This window comes from Acanthisitta chloris, unplaced genomic scaffold, assembly GCF_000695815.1.
Source record: "Acanthisitta chloris isolate BGI_N310 unplaced genomic scaffold, ASM69581v1 scaffold21508, whole genome shotgun sequence".
In the NCBI taxonomy this organism is placed as follows: domain Eukaryota; kingdom Metazoa; phylum Chordata; class Aves; order Passeriformes; family Acanthisittidae; genus Acanthisitta; species Acanthisitta chloris.
The window spans coordinates 15,574-40,503 of NW_008686785.1; the positions used below are offsets into that span (position 1 = coordinate 15,574).

The 24,930-nt window shown below is 46.4% G+C and overlaps 1 protein-coding gene across 1 annotated transcript in view; it reads right to left on the reverse strand.

The window, feature by feature from the left end:
- Positions 1-2,925: 2,925 nt before the first annotated feature.
- Positions 2,926-24,930, reverse strand: part of PREX1 (phosphatidylinositol-3,4,5-trisphosphate-dependent Rac exchange factor 1) — a gene marked incomplete at its 5' end in the record, with an annotated part of 69,424 nt that continues 47,419 nt past the window's right edge. The window contains 21 exon segments of the mRNA XM_009080335.1: positions 2,926-2,968; positions 5,045-5,112; positions 5,638-5,740; positions 6,377-6,561; positions 7,249-7,315; positions 7,761-7,875; positions 8,484-8,627; positions 9,228-9,327; positions 10,653-10,870; positions 12,576-12,617; positions 13,111-13,239; positions 14,858-14,948; positions 15,550-15,632; positions 15,971-16,059; positions 17,911-18,117; positions 19,517-19,775; positions 20,892-21,102; positions 21,648-21,809; positions 22,566-22,753; positions 24,025-24,196; positions 24,638-24,774. Coding sequence (XP_009078583.1) covers positions 2,926-2,968; positions 5,045-5,112; positions 5,638-5,740; positions 6,377-6,561; positions 7,249-7,315; positions 7,761-7,875; positions 8,484-8,627; positions 9,228-9,327; positions 10,653-10,870; positions 12,576-12,617; positions 13,111-13,239; positions 14,858-14,948; positions 15,550-15,632; positions 15,971-16,059; positions 17,911-18,117; positions 19,517-19,775; positions 20,892-21,102; positions 21,648-21,809; positions 22,566-22,753; positions 24,025-24,196; positions 24,638-24,774 — 2,813 coding nt within the window.

Here is a 24,930-nt window from a genome sequence, read left to right on the forward strand (position 1 = left end):
AATATAGCAAAATATTTTGTTCAGTTTTCAAGTACATTTGTACTGTCCAATTTCATCCCACTCATTTCGTCCCCTTCAGTGTTCAAAGCCTTACAGGGTTTTTTGTGTAGGATCTTTGGCTAGATTAGTGTCTCTCAACTTAGCATCAAGCCCAGACTGCTACTATCTGGGCTTCAGTGATTCATGAAAATGTTAAGCAAACTCAGTGACAAGACATGTACATAAGAAATTCCACCCGACCCCACTTCCTTCTCAGTGCTGCTTCTTTCCTTCAGCCAGCTGCTCACACACCTCTCCATCATGCTGCTAGTTCCCATTTCTCCATCCTGACTGTTCTCCACAATTTTCACACTTTGTCTGCATTGGATGCTTCAAACCCATGAAATGTGCACTTGCTTAGCTGTGCCAGGCCTGATTCTTACTTTGCTTTTAGCCCTGGAAATTCGGCAGGCCTAATCTCTCTTGACTTGCAGGTTGGTTTGTGCTTTGCCCTCTTTTTCCACTTGAAATGTTCTTTTCCAGCACTGGATTCAAACCCCACAAACCAGTTCCTTCTTTTCTACCTTAACAGGAAGTCTGCAGTGAAACGATAGTTGTAGGGGACGCCCAAGCAGTTCGAGCTGGGATCAAACCCAGTTCTCCCCTGGCACTTTAAAATCTGACTCCTCATAGCTCCATACAAGTATCAGAACTTAAACTGCTCAACAGAACTCAGAGCTAAAGGAACTAAAGGGTATAACAGAAAATAAGATCATACCTTCTTTCCTTATAATATAAACCAACTTTTAATAGTAAAGGCTTCTATCATGTTTTCAGTGAGAATAACACATACATTTCAGTGTAAAACAGTGCACAGTGTAAATGCCCTTAGACACCCTTCCCTGCACCCTCTGTGCTGACAGTGCCTGCCCCACTCTGTGCCCTGCCCGGGGGGCTGGGGGGTCCTGCAGCTCTGGGACAACAGCTACATTTGCAGTTGAGGATTCAGTAAGGAAACATCCATTTCTTCTTCAAACAGCAAATGGCAAGAGTAAGTCTTCCTGAATTCACAAAGTGCAGTGACACAGTGATCTGCAGCTCTGGCTGCAGCCCCGGACGGACACTGTCCCGAGCCCACGTCCCGCAGCCGGCGACCGAGGGCTGCCCTAGCTCCCTGCAACTGACTGCTGCAGGTAGAGGAAACAGTTAAAAGGAAGAGAGAAAAACAAAACATGTTTCTTCCTCAAAATTATTTCGGTATGTAAGTCAAGAAAAAACATTAAACAATTAAGAATGAAGGTGCAGAACAATCTGCATCCCCCAACTGGTCATAAGCCATGTCGTGCTGGAGTGAAGACTATAAGGATTTGAGAGGCCTTCATGTCAAAATAAAAAGTCTAATCTTAGTTTTTGAGTTGGTCCAGATGTTAATAAAGTAAGTCAACTAAAAACCAAACAACATCACAAATAAACCCCCCAGACCTTTATTTCCTAGAACATCCATCGCTGCAAAGCGCTCCGGGACCTCCCGGCTTGGATGTTAATAAAGTAAGTCAACTAAAACCCAAACAACATCACAAATAAACCCCCCCGACCTCTATTTCCTAGAACATCCATCACTGCAAAGCGCTCCGGGACCTCCCGGCTGGGAGCTGGTGGAGAGGAGGCTGTGCAGGAGCAGAGGATTGTGACACCTCTGCTGCTGGGACGGGCAGGGAGGGCTTGGCAGGGAGGGCTGGTCGTGTTAAGGCACTCGCTCCAGAAGAACATTGCTTCTGTCCTGAGACTGCTGACATGTTTCCAGTAGTTCTAGCCAGTAATCTGGGAAAATTACTGTGCTTAGGGTAATACTGACAGAATGGAGAACAACTTTTCAAACAAGAAAAAATAAAGTACATTATATACACGATTCCTTTCTTCTCTTAACTTAAAAGCATCCCTACTGCACCTTAACAGCTGTATTAATGACTACTTAAATACAGGAAGATTTTAAATAACGCTGATCTTGGTGAACTGGGAGCAGCTGTGTCGTTGCAGCGTGTTGGTCCCACTTCAGGCAATAGAGTTTGTGTTTAAACTTTGCATATAAGAACATGATCGAAAACACAGATTATTCCACTCCACATAAATAAGTATAGTCCTTCTGCTGTTTTAAAAGCTCATCTGTTCTAATCACGAGATTATAAGGCTGTACTCTTCCTTTGTAAAGTTTCCTTTAGAATCCGTCACTCCTCTTCACTAGCACTGTATCCCAGAGTACATTACCACAGGGCATTAGTAAAAAGAGTTAATCAAAACCTGAAAGCTACAGTCAGTCAAATGAAGTAATGGTAAGAAGCATTATGGAATGTATACTCTGCAGCATAGAGAGATCAATTCTCAGTGGGCTGAAGGGGAAAATTACTCCAGAAGAAATTCCTTATGTTCGTATTTGAATAAACCATAGATTGTGCTATTCTGTGGTCAAAAGTGCAGGTCAGTTCATGAACTGGTGGTGTCTATGAAGCTGCTGCTCAAGGCTGCTGAGCAGAATGCTGCAGGCAGTGCAGTGCTGCCAGGGCAGTGCAGGGAGGGAGAATGGTGTCCATCAGGACTGTCTGAACTGATCCCTGTCTCGGAGGCCACGGCACAAACAAGCCCCAGGAAAACTGAGCTTTCTTGAAGAACGATGGTCACTTTTCCAGGCATCTAGCAAATGGCAGCAACTTCCATCCTAGCCCTGTGGTGTCTGTTTCAAGAATTTCTTCAAGAAGCCAAAGCAATACTGGAGTCCTGCGCGTGCTGCAGGAGTTCAAACGCAGATTCTCGGGGCCTGGGGGCAGCAGGTCCATCTCCCGCAGAGCAGGGCAGTAGCTGTTCCTCTCTGACAGCACGGTCAGGGCTGGTGCGTGGGCTCCCTGGGCAGGGCTCTCACTGCTGAACTCTGCCAGGAGGTGCCTCCCCCTCCTACAAGTCCCCGTCCGTGGGTGGCTGGCACAGCCTGTAGAGCCTTTGGGGCAGATGGAGAACAAGGATGTAAATACCACGAGGATAACAGCACAGGGACTGGTGTGGTCGCCCTGCTGCAAGCTGAGGGGGTGAGGCCACAGCAAGAACACCACTACTGTTAACCTCAGTGACTGCAAATTTAGAAGTGCCACTAGCAATCTGCTAACTAAAGTTCTTAACAATCATTATCAAAATATTATTTGAGATTCTCCATCACTCCCTTTTGATTTTGGCTCAACAGTCTCTTCCCTCTTTTTCTATTTCTTTTGGTTTTAAACCCAGTTCAGCATTTTTCTGAACAAAACAGTTTCCCCTCACAGAGATGGGGATACCAGAGACATAAAACAACACATTTGCTTATTGACATGGCCGAGCAGACTGTAAAATTCATGATTGCCTTTTCAGAGAAATTTTTTGACTCACAAGATTAGCAGAGGAGAGCAGGGGTTGAACCTAAGTGCATGGTGACTGTCAGTCATCTATGACTCTGTGGTAGCTTTTTCTTGGGTTTTTCTTCTTTACATGTGAATAAACTCAAGCCTTTTTTAACCTTTCTTTCCAGACTGCTATTACAGAGCTTGACAAACCTCAGTGCTAGGAAACAGAATCCTGAGAATGAACATTAATTCACCAGATCTCCTTTTAACTCTGTTTAGCTGTATTTCAGATTATGATGATGGAACCCTGGAGGAACACACGTCTGAACTTCACTGCCCTGAAACAATCCAAGCAAATAGTCCTGGAATTTATCACTGTGATTTAGAGTGTATTAAAAAGAAAAGAGATGCCTCGTCCTGTGATTTGTTTGCAAAGCTGTTTCTTTCTGAACACAGCATGCTGCTCTGGTCACAGAAATGGAACCAGTGCACAGCTGTTAGCAAGGCAGAATAAGCTCAGTGCCCAAACGCTGCAGGCTGGCACAGGAGCCCTGGGGTCAGGAGCCAACACTAGTGCCACAATCGAGTCCGAAACGGCAGTTACAACCCAGCAGAAGGGTAAGGTTCTAAATGCAAAATGCTTTCTTTAACGTCTCTGAGAAAATGGACCAAGGCCAGACTGTGCCAGTCAGCATCCTCACAGGCTCTAAAGTTTAAAACCATTTTCTATAAACATTTTGAGAAGCAGATAGCAGAGAAAGAAAAGTAAAAAGAGGGGCTTGTTTAGACTAACTCAGAAGTCTTAATGGGTGAGTAAGACATCAGTGTGTAAGGAAGTCTCCCTGACACTGAACCAGGGTGCTCTTGGGAATACTCTGGCACTAGCAAATACACCCTCTCTCCCTGAAGGGCTGGCACAGACTTTGCTGGATCTTTTCCAATGCTGATTCCTGCAGGCCAGAACTGTTTTGCCTTCATGTAAACAATGCCATTACCAAGAGCAGGATCAGAAGTTTCTCTGGTATTTGTACTGATTCTGTACATACTGTCATCTAAACTGTACTGGTTAGTCACTGCCATTGTGGGAAGATGGTGTGTTCCAGTTCATTAAAGAATATTCTTTTCTCTCTGAGAGATGAAATTGGAAGAAACTGATCAGAGATACTTTTCTTAAAAATAAAGATATTCTTCTCCTGTAGAGAGAGATGAACACCTCTAGCTGCCCACCCTGGGCACCTGATCTTCCCCAGGGCTGCACTGCCCCAGAGGGTCACTCTGACTGGAAGTGCTTGCTCATAAACCTGCTCTGCCAGGCCTCTTGTAAGCACCACAGTATTAGCCCAGGATTTCTCTCGGCACATCTGCAGTCCAATTTGCTGCTCAGGAAATGTTCTTTCTAAGCATTCCACAGATGACTGTCAATCACCAGTTCTGCCAACTCACAGCAACAGCCCAACAAAGACCCTTCTCTCTGAGCAGCTGTGTTTGATTCAGAAAATGCAGAAACCTTTAAAGCTGATGATCTACAAATTGCAAGCAGCAAAGCTGATTAATCTACAGTGCACTTAGCTTAGTACAACAGGATTTAAAAAATTTTTTTTCCCCTAGTGTTGCTACTTTGGTTACAACAGGAACTCCACAATTGTTACAGAAACATAAAACCAGCACTCAGAGAAAACATATAATACATAATAACCTACCGAGGTGCACACTGGGGCATTTGGTCCATCACTTTCAGATTCTTGGCAGAGATCTCAACCCTTGGTCCCTATGGAAACAGAGAATTTATGGTACTGATAGTATCAGTAAAGCAGATGATCCTTAGGGGAAAATACTGTAATGGGAGTATGGTTCCTATCTGAGAATCCATTAACTACTTCTAAAAGATCTGGAATCCATTGGGGGGCTACATTAGTCATCTGTGTTTACTTAGAAGATGGAATTAGTCCCAAAGCACTTTACAAGCACTGCTGTCTAGCACGAGGGAGTTTCTGCTATCTAACTCTGATCGAGACTTGGTTTATTTCTATACAGAAACTGTCTTAAACATGCTGCACAGTCTCTCCTTTCTAACCATCAAGGCACACAATTTCAATAACGTGTACTGAGGCATATATCTTAATTGCTGTAATGGTTGTACATGCAAAAGTTAATTGGCTCCTGTCAAGCACAGGTGCAGCTGCTCAGACATTAATACGTGGTTTGCAGTGCCACACCAGAACAAACTGCTGTTTGTACCCCATGCCCCTGGGGTGAAGATGGTGCCATGTGGCAGACACAGCCATACACTCACTTGCTTGCGCATGATGTCTGTAGCTTGCATGATACACTTGGGCAGAAGTCCGTGGCTTCGAGCCAGGGTGGCTGCTTGCTCCAGGGACACACTCAATGTACTCCTGGACAAGGGAACATGAGACTGTAAATGGGACCTGTGGTTTACCAAGTACAAACAGCTATGCACAGGACACTGACCTGTTAAGTATTACTTTTGTTAGCTAGTGTACTTACATTTACTTTGTTAGGAGTTTTTTTGCCTACAAAACTACCAAATGACCTCAGTCCTGCACTTCCAGCCTTGTTACCCCTAGGTACTGCAGTTGTTTGAGTCACATTACTGCTCTTCTGCATCAATTCCTTTAAAGGGATTCAAGATGAATCTTTACTTTTGAGTCACTGGAAGAACAGTGGCGTATTTAAAAAAAACCCAATGCATGCACACACCAAGACTCTAAAGCTATTCTGAGCAACGTCCTACATTCCCACTTGTGGCTGCAGACAGTGAAGTGCTGAGTGCAAGTTCTGTGCAATGAGATCACTCTGGCAGTTGCACTGGTCGATGCACTGAAACACAAAAACTTTTGTGTGTCAATATTACTTATTAATAAAAGTATTGAAAGTCACAATCCACCTGAAGTAAAGGTGTCAGCAGATTTAGGTCCCTGCTACCTTATTCTGCTTTGAGTAGACTCCAATGTCTAGCAAAGACGAAAGCTGTCCTCACTCAGGTAGCACACAGGTTTCCTGACTCTCACCTCTGCATCCCAGTGCCACACATGGTGATCTGACAGGCTCCCAGGCGGTAGCAGAGCTCAGAGGACACAGGCAGCAGGGCAGTCCCTGCCGTGCTGCTGCTGGCACAGCCTGGCTGCTGTTTTGTACTGATGAAAGACTTCATCAGCCTGCAGAGCTCATCCATTGCATTGATAGGGCGAATAAGCTAAACAAAGCAACAACATCAGTGGCATAATTACACCCTCAGTGATAAAGGCACTGACAAGTCTTTATGCTGTGTCTAAGCACAATAGTCAACATGACAGTAAACGCCACAGTCACAACTGTTTGTTCATACTGTTTGTTCATATACATGAACTTTGTAAGTGGCAAAATACAGTTACTTAGGCTCGGGGCAACTCTTTGCAGTTCTCACAAGTCACAAGGTGGTCTGCAAGGTGTATGACAAGCCCTGACCTCGTGCTCCCTGCAGCAGCCTGTGCTGCTATCCACAGGCAGACAGTGCCCGGCACGCGGCGCAGGGCAGTCCTGGCTGCCTCCTGGTTGCCCTAGCTGTGGGCAAAGCATCACTGTGGGAGAGGAAGATGGACCCATTCCTTCTGGCATCAGATGGCATGTTTGGCAGGGCCAGTCAGGGGCACACGAGCCCCATCAGTGCCGAGGTTAAGGGCGTTCATTGTCTGTCCTGGGTCTGCACATCTTCTCAACAGAAAAACTGTAGCCAAGCTTCAGAGAAATTCAGATTACCCTCTCAGGGTAGGGAACACTTTTAAATGCTATTTGGGTTTGTACAGCTCTGGCATACAAGATATCCCACAGCTGGGATTTTAGAGATGGAGAAATACTACTTCTAGGATAGAATTTACTGAGGAAATAAAAGCAGCAACAATACCTGGTCAATCTTCACTGCAGTAGTATTGGAATCAGTGGGCAAGTTTGATCTCTCTAGGTAAAATGTCCTGCAAAAAGGCCAGCAAGAACTACATTAGCTGGTTTGTCCCATTTCAAGCACATATATGTATACTGTCTTGTATAAAACAGCTGAGAAAGCTATGCCGAAAATCTTGTACTTGAAGATCTGCTTTCTTATCGAAAGACTGACACAGTAACTTACAGACTATACTAAAACATTCTAATGCCTCATAAAGATGCAATTTTAGCTCTGCACAAAATTCTGAGATCAGGTTTGATGGGAATTTCAGCCTGCACAGGGCACTCCCTCAGAATCAGCTCAACTATGGGAAGAAAATTAACAAGTTTCCCACAGTGAGGATCTCCAGGAATCACATTTGTACAAAAAAACCCACCAGGAATGGAATCTCTCTTTCAGTCAATTTTAAGGCCCTTAGCAAGGAGTGTGCTGAAATTCTCAGTGTCTTAAGGCAAAGCAGAAGCATGGCATACCTGAGTTTACGGTAGTATTGCTGCACTTTTTCAAGTGAAATACTGTTAATTTGCTGTGGGAGCTCTTCCAGAGATGAGCCAGCAGGTTGTGATTGCCCCTCCACACTCTCCAAAGCTGAAGAAGAGAACATTTTACTTAAACTTTGCCATTAGTTTGTCTCTGTATCATCTCATGGCTCAGCAGGTGACTGTTGGATCATGTCAAGGCTGATTCTGTCACTGCACAAATTTATTGCCTTCCCCAGGATGGAGTACAGTGGTAGAGTATGGTAAGGGTGAGCTCACAGAAAGCAGGTCAGTCTAGCAGCAATTAACTCCCCGTTAATGGTCCCTTGAAGGGAATTTCCTGGTTTGTATTTTGGTGTGAATATTTGCTTATCAAGTGCATTTCCAGACCAGATGATTCTGTCATGGTGTTTGCTTTTTAAAAAGCTCATCTGGGGCCTGGGCACATCTCCTGATACTACACTAGCTCAGACTATCCATGCAGTCCAGTGCAATGTCTCTATGGTCTTTAGAGGAAGCACATAAAAGCCCCAAACAGGCATATCTTGTTCTCTTGGCTCTGTCGAAAAGCCTCATCCCCAGGTCTATAGAAACATCTGCTCAAATGGGTCTGTAGGTCTCAGCCACATTCTTTAAGAGCTTCATGGTCACTCTTTATTTCGAATCTTTCAACATCATTAGTTAGCTCATTTTTCTCAAGAAACCTTTGATAGACACCTTTTGTAAAGAGCACCGTGTGCAGCTTCAAGCTTCCCCCGTTCTGAAACCGAGCAGGCAGCCTGGAGAAGTAGTAACTGTCCAGATAAAAGATAACCTTCAAGGCCTGGCGACTTCCTTCGACGTGGTAGAAGACATGAGTATCTGGAGAAATAAAGACAAGGCAGCAGGAGAGCTGTGAAATCACTGCTCTCTGGGTTTGTTAATTCCCTAATGACATCTCACATCTGCACCACATGATGATAAGGGAGAGCCTTTATGGAGAGAATGCAGGCTCTGAAATAGCATCCCTCAAGAGACAACAGCCAGTGCGACCTGGCCTGATGTTTGATGCAAATCCAGGGAACATGGTGACGACTTAAAATCCCATCTTGGTTCATGCATCTCATAGCCAATAAACATGCAGAGAGAGCTGGCAGGGCAGGACACTGGACACTGAAGAGCTGGGGCTTCACCACATCTCTCAGGAGCAGCTCATCTCCTGCCATCCCCCCGTGCACAGAGGCACAGACCAGGCACACTGGCACGGGCCAGAGCTGCAGCCCCCAGAGCACGCAGCGCCGCGCGCCGTGGCCGTCCTGCTCCGCGCGGTGTCTGCAGTGCACGCTGAGGGAATGCAGCAATGCTGCAGAGACCCTGCCCAGTGCTCTCCAGCTGTGACATGGTCCTCAGCTTTATAATCGTGGAGGATATTAACCCATAACGCATAACAGAAAAAGCTTCAAAGAAAGAGAGAATACTTACTTGCTACAAGACTTTCATCCAGCTGCTTGAAATAGAAGGCAACTTTGTCTAGTTCAGACAGGGTGACCTGGATGTCTTCCAGCATGGTGTGCTCCTCCTTCTGTAGAGCAAGGAAACAGATACAAATAGGTTATTATCTGCCAGGAGATGAGTTATGTGCATGCTTTGCTTCAGGAGACCTAGAGCAGAGAGTGGAGCTTTTAGAGAATCACAGAATCATCAAGGTTGGAAGAGACCTTTAAGATCATCAAGTCCAACCATTAACCTATCACTGCTGTAACCCCTAAACCATTTTCTCCAGCACCAGCTCCAGACACCTCTTAAACACTTCCAGGGATGGTGACTCCACCACCTCTCTGGTGGAGCCTTTCCCCATGTGCTCTGCCCTTTGCTGCCCTCGTTGCCCTTGGCTGGACTTGCTCCAGTGCCTCAATGGCCTTTGGGCAGGGAGTGCCCAAAGCTGAGCACAGCACTGAGCTGGGACCTCCCCAGGGGGATGAGCACTGCCCTAGTGAGTTTCCATGAACTCCATCCCAGCCAGGTAATTACTAACATTCACTCACTCTGTGATACAAGTTGGGCCACCCTTTGCTTAGATGCCATTTGACATGATCCAGAGTAGAGAGGTTTAAGGACTGAGTAAGTTTGTCTTCAAACTTTACTCTGTGCAGAACAGGCAATCAGTTACTGTAAAACACGTCCATAAGCTCCATGCAATGTAAAGAAATAGCAGGTACATGCACAGATGGTTTGGATTGTGTTTTATAAAAAACCCCACACTCAATCTACAGTGTTTACAAAGTCAGAACAAAATTCCCTTCTCCATAGTGTCAGAACTCCTTGTCTTTTTTAAAGCTCCTTTTTTCTTAGCATTTTTACAGCAGTGGTAGCTGATCTCCTGTAGCTGCAGCTTATCTGCACATGAGGTGCAGATGAACTATGCCAACACAGCTCCTGTCCTGAGCTGTGGTGCCTGGGCCCCAGCAGAGTGGGCCTGAGAGGCTGCAGCCCAGGTCCTCCACAGGTGTCTAGGGTATGGGCAACAGCTGAGATGTTTGGCATTGTCTGAGCAGCAATACTCAGAACTTTCTTGCCTGTTTGGGAACGTGTGTCTTCGCCAGGAGGTGGCAGGACACACTCGTGGCACCCATAGCTGAAACCTCCCTAAATGCAGCAGCTTTGTTCCAAATACGAGGCAGATGGGTTCCTACAGTGTTCTGGTGTAACAGGGGCTCCAGTATTTGTGAGGAGGTGAAGATGACGGGATAAGGAATGTGGGCACTCGGCTGTCAGCAGCAGGAACCTCGAGTTTGCTGTAGTGAGGGTCTGAACATGCTGCCAGAATGAAGGGCTGAGCTGTGAGTGGCACGGAATCATACAGGCAAGTGTGAGCAGCCCTCAGGGTGCCACAGCTCTTCATCTTACCACGGTGGGAGAGAGAAGAGACTGGAAGTTCAGTAAAACCCCAGTGGCTGCTATCTGTTCCAGCCATTTTCTGCTGGCATCTCTGCTGCTCTCTTCGTACTCCCCATTGTTGTTGTATCGGTGGTTGAGAGCAGCCAGTAACTGCTCTGAGAAGGTACAAATAGCAGCCACAAGAGACTGACAGAAGATGGAATCACGTCTCAGCTGCAGCTCAGTATCTGCCAGAGAAGGGGAGAGAAGCACAAAGAACTCATGAGTACACTTGTCTTTCATCTCACTGCCAACAAAGCAGTCTGTGTGTGTGGCATGACATTCAGCTCCTGCTGCAGCTCTGCACCAGCTGAACAGATAACCTCTCCTTGCTGTGTGACCTGGGTGGACAGACAGAGACAGCATAGCTGGCATACATGCATGTTGAAAGATTTTCTAGTCCACTTGACTGTTTACTACTCCCTCTGCCATCTGCATGCTCCTTCTGACTGGAAAGAGCTATAATTCCTTAGTTACAGCCATACCTGGGCTGATTCCCTATTTTTTATGTTTACAGAAGCAAGAGAATCATTGAAAGAAGGTCTCTGCCATTACTTTTCTCCTGGGCTATTAGAGATTCATCTTTCCCCATCCATCTGTATTTTGTGGGCTTCCCATATGCTTAATGCATTAACTGGGCCTGTCCATACAGTACCAATTGGTTTATGTTTCCTGGGAGAATTTCCCCCGTGTTAACTTTGCTTCCAGTCTGCCTGCCAGGCAGCCACATACTGGTCAAATCACCCTTGTCACACTTAAGGGGACTGCAGGCCAGAGACACATGAATAAGTGAAGAGCTACTTCCCAGGGGCTCCAGCTCCTCCAGCAAGCTCTGCCGTGCAGCAGGCTCTCACTGACAAGGCAGTGTTCCCTAGGGAAAAAAGCTGAAGACATCACCCAGAGGCTTTGAAGGTCTGGGTTATTTTTATAAGCACTGAACACAATAGACTGACTAATACACTCTAGGCCCTGGGCCATGTTCTCAGCTTACAGGCAACCATCCTTCTTTCCAGAGGATGTTCATGAAAATGCTGCAGGAGATGGGGCACACACAGAGAGATACTGCTATCAGTAAAAACAGCCCTTATGGTCACTAATCTGACTCCACAGGCTGGTTTGGACAGACCCATGGACCAGCCCTGGCAGGAGCTGAGAGGTAATACAGAGCCAGAGAAATCTCTCATCTTCATTCTGTGCAGATTTGAGACTGAAATCTGGCACAGTGAAACAATGACAAACTATTCCAGTTATTTATTACCTCTTTTTCAAACAAAAAGACACCAGATAGGTCCTACAATTACAAAAAGATTGTGCATTAGCTCCTTGGAAAGACCTGTCCCTTGCTCTGTTTGGTGCATGGCAACAGGTTCCTGATGTCCCTAGGGACTTAGGTGCTCCCTGCACACTTAAGGCCTTAGTTTGTCCTGGCTGTAATTTCACTCTAGACAATCCTAACTCCCCACACTCCTGCTCTGTTTGGAAAGATGACAGAGTCCTTGGTCTCACAGAAGGTTGTGCAATAGATCTCATTTTTGCTGCATGTTCTCACCATAGCAGGAAGCAGTAAAGACTGTCTGGGAAGGAGAGTGGTATAGAGGGAAAAGTGAGGACGGTAGAAAGAAATACAGTGCTTGTTAAACATCAGCAACCAGCCAGATAACACGAGCAGGCTACAGTGAACTGACAGCATGTAAACTGAAGAACAGATGTCAGATGCATGGAAGGCTGGTCTAGGTGCAGAGCAGGAGAAATGTTAGCACAGAATGCCAGGGGAAAAACCTAAGTGCTAAGGAAATACATCACATTTCGATGTGTGCAGGTGCATGCACATAAAACTGTCTTAGGGTCTTCTGTATGCATGTTGTTGCTTTGCAGTAACTGAAAAGCCCTTACCTGTGCATTTTAACAAGGCCAAAAGCAGCTGATTCTTCCCATCTAAAACAGTGAAGAAAAGGAATGCTGTAGTCAACACGATGCCAAGGCAGATGCGATCGCATCTGGTGAACAGTGTCCTTGTCCCCCCCTGCCCCTGCATGGCCAGGGCTGTTTACTCTGGGAGTCCTCACTCACACAGACATGTTCATGATGGAAAAAAACAAGGTGTAAAGCAAAGAATCTTACTGGCTAAACGCTCTGTTAGCTACCAGGAATTACTGGGAACAAACAGCACTTGCAAATGAACCCCTAAGGAGGGGATCAATGTCCAGTGCTTCACCAGGGAGAGCCCTTTGCAACTGCTGCACAGGTGTGACCTTACCCTACAGCAGCAGGACTCTGCAGGCCACAACCTGCTCCACCTGCTCCCCTCCAGAGCCCAGAACAGCCTTCTTACAAGTTGAGATAAAAATGTAAAATCAGCTGCTAGACTCGACTAGTTCAACATCTTTTCTCCCTGAAGCCAGTAACAAACTTGTCCTTATTTACAGACCTTCCACGTGTTTCTGTATGATTTCCACGAGGTTCTTGATGCACAGTGGGAGGTTCCACGGATCTTCCTGGATGCTGGCTTGAATGTTATTCCGGCACCTAACAGTGGTTTCTTCCTTCTGTTTGAACTCTAGAAAGCAAGAGGTGTGTTAGCCATTAAGGAAATGCTGCATAGCTGAGAGTGGCTTAGGAGTCACCATGTGTGCACAGGTGAAAGCAGAGGCAGAATCAATAGCAGTAACCGAACTAAAACGGTTCTCAAACAGAACCAAGAGAGGCAAAAAGACTGTTCCCACACTCAGCAGTCCCTGACTGCTTTCAGCACTGTGGACACAGGTGACATGCACAGACCTCTGCCCCTCTCACCAGCACAGAACCCCCTCCTGTTTCCCCTGCCTTTAATGCCATGCAGGCAGCTGTGCTGGGCAGATCTAGAGTCTCTGGCTGCGCAGAATCAGATCAAATGCTGATATGAAGTTTTGAAATATTCTGCTTTCTTTCACCTGATGAAAGCCAATTATTTAATTACAGAGTAGGAAATTTATTCTCCAAGACTTAGCTGTGTAACTAAGCCAAATACCCCACTGTTAGTGATGAGATGCATAAGCAGTCAGAGAAACACAGAAAAACTGTGCCAAGGAACTGCTCCTGGACAGGAACCAGAGAGCATTCCAACGTCCATCCACCACCAAGAGGCACCTTTGGCAGCTATTAAACAGACACTGTGGTCCAGGATTCCAGCTGAGTGTAAGCAGTGTGCTCCTTACTGTGATGGGAATGGAATCATCAGTTAACCAAAAGTCTCTCAGGGTAATTAATCTAGTTTTAATAATGAGACTCTGTTTAGGCAAAATAAAATAAAGGAAGTGTCTGTTATTTCTTCCCTTCATTCAAACAATGCATGGAAAGACTAACATTCTACATAAATGTGAATGTTTGTAAAGACGAGTTCATGTAACAGAACCTCACAGGAGTTATTTCTGGAGTCAGGGAAGAAAAGCTCTCCAGCTCTAGAGTTTGCCACTGTAACTAAAGCCAGAGCTTGTCAGAGGTTGTAGCGTGGCCATAGCACCTGAGGTACAGCAGGGATAATAGGGAACATTTCAGATTTCAAGTGGGAAAGGAAATGCAGCAAATGTTTAGAAAATAAAGTCCTGTGTATGTCAGGGAAAAGAGAAACCACATCCTGAGCTCCAAAACCATTAAGACCAAAGTCCCATCATGCTCCCTGAGGAAAAAGAAAATATCATATCATCTGTTTGCTCTCTATGGGAATCAGTTTGCAAAACAAGTGCCATGTGAGGAGGAGTTTACTCTGGCAATTACCAGTCTGAGGAAAAGCAGAGTAAGTCATTAAGCAAACTCAGGAAGAACCTTGTGGTGCCTCAGACCTACAGTGGTCAGCCCCTCCTCAGCTCATCAGAGTGCTCATTCACCTTGCATCTGACTTAGCCCTACTTGGTACCTTCTGAGACATGTTCACATCAAAGGGGGTTTGGAGACTTGTGAAAGAGCTCCAAGGATTCAGCAGTGTGGAACAGAAAAGTGTTCTGTGTGTTTCTGGAGGAGTTCACATGAAAATGACCTCTTAAAGATGCAGAATGTGGTGGTCAGACACTGTACCTGCCATTCATGCATGACTGGGTAGACCAGACAGTTAGGGAACTCTGTGTGGCCAGATAGCATATCTGCATTCACGCTAAGTCTTGGAAATCACATTAGTAAATACAATTGACCTATTTCTTTACCTTGCAAACTGTGATCCATTGGAAAGTGCTTGGTTTCCTCAAAGGCCTTAGTTATTCCTGGTCCTTTCAGAAGTGCATTGATTGCATCAACCTACAAGTGGAGTATTTTCAATCAGTGTCAGCAAGACTTGCAGAAAAGAATCCAAACAGAATTCTTGTGGGGAAGTGCCAAAGCCATTACACTGTTGGTGCTTTGGAATGACTGACAAACAGCAGTAGGACCTGGTGGCCTCGGGAGCCTCCCACATTTAACACAGCATTTTGCAGAGTGATGATATATATACATGCTGATGAGGTAAGAGAATACTAAGCAACTCTTGTGCTATACATCTGTAAAGACATCTGCAGGCTAAACTTGCGAGAACCCTCCTGAAATCAGTCAGTGTGATCCATTTGTATCATACAAATGATTACAAGTTTGTTGACCATTTCTTTGTTTCATGGAAGCTTTTTTCCCTTTAGTCTCATGCCTTGGATAAGGCAGGTCAGCCTTGCTTAAATCACATGAGGCAAGAATGGGAACAAAAGTGATTCCTCAAACCAATAATATACTTGCTTGCACTGCACCCCAAAATCTTGATAGTTTGCCTTCCTCAAAACATGATCTCATGGCACAATTTAGTACTTCCAATTTCTTGTATTGACAATGATAAAGAGAAAGCAATTCTGTGTAAGAATAATGCTTTACATACCTGGTTAAAAAGGTGTTCCAGACAGCCATGAAGTTTGTCTTGCTTGTCTAAAGGGATCCTCATGTCACTGGGAAGCTCATCTCCTAATAATGGAGAGATGAAAAGCTTTTAGCTGACATCACAGTCTGTGAGGAGACCACACCTTCACACTGGTGGGTGTGGGTGAGAGATCACTGCTGCTCTATCTCCAGTTCTTAGATCAAAATACTTGGTGTTTTCATATAATGCAAGTGTCCAGTAACTAAAGAAACTCGTCCCTGCCCAGTACCTCTGCCATACTCCATGTTAGAAAAAGGCAAATCTCTATGTTCTTGTGGTTAGTTCTGAAGAAACCACATTTGCAACGTAAGTATGCAAGAGCTTAGAATCAGCAAAGCCTTAGCAGCTGTGCCAGGAGCTGTGGAGTGAGCTGTGCACTCACCTGATCCCATCTCGTCGCTGCCCAGGTAAGAGCTGTTGCTCCGCACGCTGGTGTAGGACAGCACCGAGTCCCGGTTGCTGTTGCACTCACTGCAAAGAAGGGCAAAGGGGCTGGAACAGGAGCTGTCCCTGCACCCAGCCCCAACACACTGGCCACTGGCACTGCCTCCTCGACCTGCAGCCAGACTGCCAGAGTGACCACAGGATGCCAACGCAGGGCCCTGAGCCCAGCAGGGATGGCCACAGCCCTTGGCTGGGTCACAGCACTGAGCCTTCTCTGTGGGCATCCAGTGGGAAGAGACAATCAAACTCTATGAGATGAATGTAAGAGCAACTGAAGAACCCCAGGAGAGACAATCAAACTCCATGAGATTGGATCTCCATGCGAATGTAAGAGCAACTGAAGAACCCCAGCTGGGGTTCTTGCTGTCCTTCAGTAAATCTACTATCAAAGAAATCTGGTTTTTCCTCAAGAACATCAATACTTATGGCAACTGCTCTGCAGAACAACCCCCCATGAATTACACCACCAGGGAAAGGAGCACGGCTAACGCAAACAAGGTAATTTCTTGTCTGCAATTTGCTTGGTTTTGTGGCTCCTCAATAGTTTTTCAAATCAAAAACCATCAAAACACATTTAATTCCCCCTTGAGTAACTATTATCTGTAATACATGATTCATTCTCTGCCTCTGTCTAATAAAGATAAGACAGAATAATCTTTCTCATCTTGTATTTATGTGTGTAATTCTGGAACAAGTGACAAACCCACAGAGACTGTTTGTGCTGTCACTTTGTTACCAGAATAGATCAGCCTCAATTACAGAAGCTTAAACTAACCAGGGATAGGTGTTAGCAGTGAAAGAAATGCAGCAGGTTTCACTGAGACAGCTTCAGAGCACAACTGAGGCCTCAGCCCAGACCTCAGCAGTGGATGTGCTCGCTCTGTTCCGTCACCGACGGCGTTTGCTGTCCTCTGAGGCAACCAGTGTTCAACTGGACAAGACCCCAAGCAACCAACCTTGCTGGCCCTGTCCTGAGCAAGACACTGGCCCATGTGGGCTCCAGAGACCCTTTCCAATGCAAACTGTTCCCATTCTGCCATTTCTGCAGTCCTGTGGGGATGGAACCTATTGCTACTGGCACTAGTGACAGCCAACAGCAAGTAAAGCAGCAGGACTGCAGCAGGGAAGTCCCTGCAGCCCTCCCAGCTCTAGGGCCTTACCAGAAATGTAAAAATGGCCTATTAAGGATCTTGAGCTGCAATAGTCAGACATGACAACAACTTGTTATTCCATTTCTTCACAAGTTGAGTTTCCAAATGTTCCCTCCCAAGAAAGACAGATTTGGAGTGTGCGAGATTTGCTTTGGTAGCAAATATTCCTGGAGAACCAGCAGCTGATCATGTCCCAGAAGCTGAGACTCTGAGACACCTGAATAAACATTTGCACTTGTGGTTTCAAAGGCCCACTAAAAATAAAAAACTGAATTTCTCTTTCTGTGCCCTAGACTTTTGGGGAAACTGGTTGCAGAACCGAAGGGAAACATCCCCCTGCAACAGCAGCTATAATAAGACCAAGCAGTCCAGACTCAGCTGGGCTGCTGTAGCTTCTAGCTACGGAATACAGGATGGGAAAGTCACGCTAGACCTTCTTATTTAATTTTATTCAGATTTCTGAAGATACAGGATGGGAAAGTCATGCTAGACCTACTTATTTAATTTTATTCAGATTTCTGAAAGCTTTAGTATTTTGGGATTGTTATGGGGGAAGTTTTTTTGCTGTATATGTGTCCATGGTAATAAATGCAATGACACTGAATACTCTACCAAGTGAACAGTAGATAACTGACTGGGAAACAACCTGCTCGTTGAATCCATACCTGGATGAGAATGCCAAAACATTGTATTAGTAAGGTAAAAGTGGCATAATCTTCAGACTAACCTGTAGGAGTCTCTGAAACTCATTGTGTCGTGTCCAGAGTCTTCCTGGTCCTCCTCAGAAACTTTGAAACAGACCTTCTTGATTCCACCATGCTCAGCTTTGTCGGGATCTCCCTCCTCTGCTGCCAGGGAAGGAGGAGCTGTCTCCTCGGCCGATGGAGGCTCACAGGCACCACCTGCTGTAGGCTCTGTTATGGTGGACAGCAGTCTGCAGAGTACAACACAAGCTGTCAGTGCCACCAGAGGAGTGACAGGCTGGAATCCAGCACTGTGAATTACAAGCACCTTGCCAGCACCTTGCAGGGACTCACCAGAGGAGTGACAGGCTGGAATTCAGCACTGTGAATTAGAAGCACCTTGCCAGCACCTTGCAGGGACGGTGTAGACTGCTTCCTAACACCTGATCTACCCTACTCTCTGGCAGTGTGAAGCCAATGCTCCTTGTCCTGTCACTCCAGGCCCTTGTGAACAGTCTCTTCTCCATCTTTCCTGTGGGCTCCCTTCAGGTACTGCAAGGTGCCAATTAGTTCATCTCAAAGCCTTCTCTTCTCCAGGCTGAACAACCCCAGCTCTCTCAGCCTTTCCTCCCAGCAGAGCTGCTCCATCCCTCTAATCATGCTGGTGCCTCCTCTGGACTCGCTGCAACAGCTCCATGTCCTTCCTGAGCTGGGCCCAGAGCTGCAGGCAGCACTGCAGGCAGTTCCCACCTGAGCAGGGCAGAGGGAAGAGTCCCCCCTCCCCTGCTGCCCACGCTGTGGGGATGAGCCCAGAACACGGGTGGTTTCCTGGGCTGCAGGTGCACACTGACAGCTCATATCCACCCTCTCATCCACCAGCACTCACAAGTCCTTCTGGCAGGACTGCTCTCAGTCCCCTCATTCCCAGTCTGGACTGCTCTGACACAGGTGCAGCACCTTGCACTTGGTCTTGTTAAACCTCACGAGATCCCCATGAATCTCAGTTCACCCAGTCCTGTTTCCTACTCTAGGGTGCAGCTCAGTCCCTGGAACAGTGGTGCCCTGACAGTGCTTGTTTCTTCATCCACGGCACTGGGTTTCTCCTCTGGGGCAATGCCTCAGCTTGCTGGCTCTACCCAGCAGTGACCACCCTTCCCTAGGCATGTCTGAGCCAAGGCTCCATGTGCTTTCTGCTCAGGGAAGTTTTGCTGCATGTGCTGGTTTTGGCTGGGGTAAAGTTACTTTCCTTCTCAGTGGCCAGTATGGGGCTGATTTGGATTTGAGCAGAATACAGGGTTGATCATACAGAGATGTTTTAGCTGCTGCTGAGCAGAACTCATAGCGTCTATATGGGATTCCAAAACTGCTCTTGACATCAAAAAGATTCTTATTTTGGAATATATAGTAAGCCAAACAGTGGCTGTTGAATCCAGATAGACTTTTAGGAGCAAAGGACAGTAACACATACACTAGTGGACCTGCACAGAAGTAGATTTGACACTGCCAGCGAGGAGCTGTGGTGCAAGTGCAGGTGTGGATAGGTGAGTAAAGAGGCTGACAGCTGGGGCTGACAGCACAAGACCTTTTCTGAGGTTAATGCCTCAGTGTTACCAGAATTTCTCCCCAGTGCACACAGGATTCTGTACTCACTTATTTATCTGAAAGACATATTGCTTCATTTCCTTCACTGCGATGTCAAGTTTGTTAAAAAGGTGCAAGTATGAGTCCTGCATCTCCCAGTCTTCTTGTTTCAGCAGAAAACCGAGTCCCCTTTCTTCCTGAACTGTTCCTCCATTCTGCTGGCCAAAGCTACCATCAGGATCTCCATCTTCTGGGGTCACACATCTCCAGGATGGTGCAGCCATAGTGGTGATGCAATGTTGAGTATATGAGACTGGATTTAAGGTACCTACTAAACATTGAAGGATCTAGTTAATATGACTCTCAGGACCTTCCCCACTCCATCCCAGTGATGACAGTTTATGATGGGTGGAATTTTAACAGGGAAAACAAAAATGTCACAGAACTATTTTATATAATTACATTCTATGGCAAAAACATTCTTTTAAAAAAAAAGTTGTTTCCTTTCCTGGCATGGCAACTAGAAGTTCTGCATTTACTGCAGTTCAGAAACAGGTTAAATTATGGAAGTAAAGGCAGCAACTGCCCAGCTGTCCACACATACAGCCCTGTGGACAGCACAGGGAGTGTCTGAAAGCACTTGACGCAAAGGCAGCGAATTCAGGTTCAGGAGTTGGTCTGTTATTATTCCAGCTCTACAAACACTTACACACGCATGTATAAAGAAACAGAATAACATCATTGGAGAAGATAAACCAGCTCCTTTTCCCTGGGAAATGCTGACTGTTTTGGCATGGTGCTTTGCTAACCACCTCAGCAGCGCTGGCGTCTCCGAGCCAGCACAGCTTCTTCAGCGAGCTCAGCCTGCACAGCCAGCACCTCTCCTCGGAGAGTGGCTCCTCTGCACTCCTGCCCAGACACTCCTGCACTCTGCCCTTCACAGGGCCTGGGAGCACACTGCCTGAGGCCACCACAAGAACGCTGGCACTGCAACAACCAGGCTGTAGGAAAACGCTGCACGGCAGCGACTTAGCAGCAGAGGGATCCCCTGACAGAGCTCCAGCTCCAAGGCATGGCACTTGTTTAGCAGTGCCAAAGAGAGCAGCACAGCAGTGTGATGGGCTCCTGCTGTCCCCCTGCATGCAGCCTCTCCACAGCACTGGCACGGCCATCAGGCCCTGGTCACTTTTAGTCCAGGACACTTCACCATCATGAGATGCCCACACTGCTTAGCAGGCAAAAACATCTGCCTGCAGCCTCCCTATGCTGACAGGCATCACTGTCTCACAACACCAGGAGGCTGCGAGTTCGCTATAGAATTTCAAGGAGGAAGAAGTGAAACACAAGTCTGTTTCCTTGGAACTTGTTCTGACCTTGCTGAGCAGTGGAAAACCAAAATGTTTTATGCAGGTAAAATCAGTATGAATTGGAAGTCAATTAGCACCTTGTTCTGGGTCCAGGCCAATAATGGAAGGTTTCCGTCCAATGCGAATGCTGAACGACCTCCCTGCTGAGGTAGTGTTTTTGGGGTAGGACACCTCCATGAGGTTAACGTGGCAGTTGGTGGGACAGAAGTCCATGCTGCTGAGGGAATGTGGTTCCGTGACGGCTTGTTTGAAGGCTGGGCTCACCTTGGCTTTCAATTCCCTTGCAAACTAGGAGAGATAAAGCAGGTGTGTGCTACTTCACCTTCAAAAAATTAGGATGCAATACAGACAATCCTTTTCCTGACTCCTAGCCCAGAAATCCAGACTTCTGCTGCAGCTGGAATAACACATTACAAAACAGCTCATAAAAGCAATGAAAGCAATTAGCTATACCTTCTAGCACTCTCAAACAGCTCAGGAGGCTGCACAGAGCCAGCACACATCCTGCTTGTTTACACTGAGATACACTGTACTTACGTGCATGGGAAACAAGACATGGATCATTCTGTTGTCACATTTATTCATTAACGTGGTGGAAATTAACTTGCAATAATATGTTATAACCCACAGCACCAACCAGCTGAAAGGAGTCATTAACAAACAAGGTCTGTTTTACTCCAATCTTGCCATTTCAGTAACTTGCAGAGCTGTTTCCATGGCTCCAGGACACCCACCCCCAAAGCAGTTTGGATTCGTTAGTACAGAATACTAAGACCCACTCATCACAATGAAGGATTGTCTGGAAACTTCACCAGTAACTGGTAGTGTTGTACCTCTTGGTAGTTCGTGAGCCTCCTGCTAATGCTTTCCAGCTTAGTGTCACAGATCTGCCGGAACTCATACTGGGGCATGGTGGCCACAGCACTGCTGAGGGACAGGAGTCGCCTGCAATTCCTTACGAAGTGATCGTCCTCTGCAGCAAAGGCCTCCAAAATCTCAACAAAAAGACAGGATGTCAGGGATATGAGACTTGACAGTGAGGGAACACAGTTTTCTTCCACTGAGTGGCAAAGCCCCATGCTGCCGTGGCTGAATAAATCTGCCTCCAGAACAAACTGCCTTTATGGCCTGAGAGCCACCACTGTGTGTGACCCCCAGAGCTGTCAAACATTCCTCAAATACTCTAGAGTAATGGAAGGGGATTGATCCACTGTGCCCCACCCGAGTTACCTGCTCTGGCACACTTTCATGGGACACAGCCATTATGTTCCTGGGATGTGACAGAAACGTTTACTATTAGCTCTTTCCTGCCACAGATGACCGAGACGCTCGGTGCTCTGCTGCCTTCTGACAGCAGCAGTTCCACTCAATTCCTTTAGCAACCTATCCAGCCTAGTAGCTGGGAAAAAGCTGCTTCATTTTCTTCCGAGGTAAAGCAAATTCCTGCCTGAAAAGATTAATCTTGCACATCAAGCAGAGAATATGTTACCAGGCAGATAAAAGTGAGAATTCCGCAGCTGAGGGCTCCCCTCCCTCTGCCTCGACAGCTAAGTCCTGCAAGCATCTGCTGACCTGCTCATACCAAACAAGCTGCTGCAGCTGGTGCATTCTAACAAACACAGCTCCAAGCAGAAGAGCAGACCATGTGTGCCCTGACCCGAAGAGCCAGGCCCAGCCCAGAGAGCAATAAGCTGCATCACTGCTTCCCACTCTGGGTAGGAATGAAGCTGCCTGTGTACGTTTTCTGGTACCTTTGCAGTGAGATTGAAGCAACCTTTTGGTTCCACAATTTTCTCCAGGACGAAGGACTTGATTCCTGCACTGCTGACGTATTCGTACACCACCCCGTGCTCCAGGTGGGTGTTATCCACAGTTAGGCTGATAAGAGGAGCTTCTTCACCAGCGACCAGTGGAGAGCTGACAGTCTGTGGTGTCTGGGCTGGAACCAAAATAAGTCATTAGAGGTGTCTGGCAGCACACGTGAACATAGGCCTGAGCAGGGAAGAGAAACTGCCTGAGAAGAATCATCAAATACAAAGACACAGAGACACAACCTTTGGCTCAGGGAGTGCCTGAACTGCTAGAGAGTGAACACTCTGAGGAAGACAGTGCTGTTGGCCACTAGTGGAGACAGTGATAGAGGTTTAGATAATCCACACGCTCCAGTGCACATTCTGATGTTCTTCCACGTGTGCAGACACACATCCATGCTCAGGATACTGCTGCTAGTTCTGCTCAACACTCAGACACAGACCTTGGCAGAAGCTTTCAAAGGGAAGTGAAGTATGTTAATCTCTGAGCCTTGTTTGCAGTGACCCTCTGGAAGAGTGCCACTTTTCTGGCTGGGAAAAGAAAAGCTTTGGGAAATGCTCCAGATGCTTTTTCTGTGCAGCTGTAAGACTGAGATGCTAGGGCAGGGACAGGATGAGGAGATAATATTTTTTACACACAGCAATGCCATTGTCACTAGAGAACAAATTCAAGTTACAGCCAGACTGAGATTTGCCAGAGAACTGCTGCCATGGCTCCACCAGGGCACTGCTCCAGCAGTTGCACTGTGGAGCTGCACTGTGACCATTCCATTTCCAGGGTCACTAGACCTCAGGTGGGACCCATGCAGATGTGCATCTGTTACTGGAGAAGTTGCCAATGGCATTCAGAGTACAGGCTCAGTCCTTTGGACTAGATCTTGCTTCAGTACTCTCCCCTAACAGCTGCTTTACTGAATAAGCTCTCAACATGAAAGCAAACCCGTTTTTAGGAGCTATGCATTCTTAAGCTGACACAGTGGTACATGCTTTGAAAACTTGCTCCAGATCACAGTAACTTAACATCTGAAATAACAGAAGACATAGATTATTCTAGGTAGAGTTACTTGCAGATCTTCCCTCTCCATCAGCTACTGCCCATAACTCCTGGTTTGCAAGGGTACCAAAGGATTCTAAAAATGCTGAACCTTCCCATTCCCAAAACTGGTTCTCATAAAGAACAGTCACAGGGGAATGATCTCTCTGTGTATCTTAACTTTTTCTTCCCCTGAATGGACTGCACCATCCGAGTGCTTCCTCTGGCATACCTCATTCTGTTACAAAACTTTACTAAGACTAGAGAGATTCTACAAAAATAATTACACTTTGTATTTCTACTGTGGTTTTCCTTCTGGAAGCCCCTGAGTTGTCCCTGGGTTTCCTTCCCCATGAGAATCATTACCTGATTCCTGTTGGCTATTTTGAAGGGGATCCAGCTCTGCACCTCCTTCTAGTGAAGAGTCTTGTTTTCTGGAGCCAGGATGACTTCCATTCAGATATGCAGGGGATGCTGCTTGTTGAACTCTGTCCTCTTCAGCATCTTCATGTGTTCTGTACACCCACTGGTACAACCCCTTTCAAGAGAGAGAGAGGCTTCAGCTATGACCTCACTAACAACACCCAATCTCCATGTGTTGGGACCAAAGGTGAATCTAGCTATCAAGTCTATGTCTTCCAAATTGGCCAAAACACCAACATCCCCCCTGGCTTTTCTCTGAACTTCAGAGAACATAAAATCTAAATCAATATCTGGGTGATACAGTCATAGTTAGAAGAGGAAGTAATTTTCAGTACTGTACACAGTGTATTCATATTATTTGTAGGTGTTTGGCAACTATGGGCACCTGCAGGCAGGTCCCTCAGTGGTGGCAGGACCCTGGTGTGGGAGTAAACGAGTCAGAAAATCATGTCAATGTTCTTTTTCTGAATATTTAGCAAGCGTAACAGCACTGGAAAAGGGGAGGGCAGAGAAGGGCAGGAATCCATGTCCTTCCTTTGAGGTGATGTGTTCATACCAGTGCGTCCTGTTGTCTGGTCCTGTAGGCTGTGAAGTGCTCCAGAACGTCTGTATAATTTCCATGCGCTGCATTATTCCCATTAACTTTCAAAATACACTGCCCTGGGTGGAGGCCAACGGCTGCAGCCTCAGAACCTGAGCAGCAACAGAGAGAAGTTGGACAGAAAGGCCAAGTTTGCCAAGGGTTTCTGGTTAAAGAGAGTGGAAGAGCTGGGTGAATGCTCTCCTGCCTTCGCTCCTCAGCCCTCACTCTGAGCTGTGCTGTGTAAGGATGACAGATGTGTCTATCCT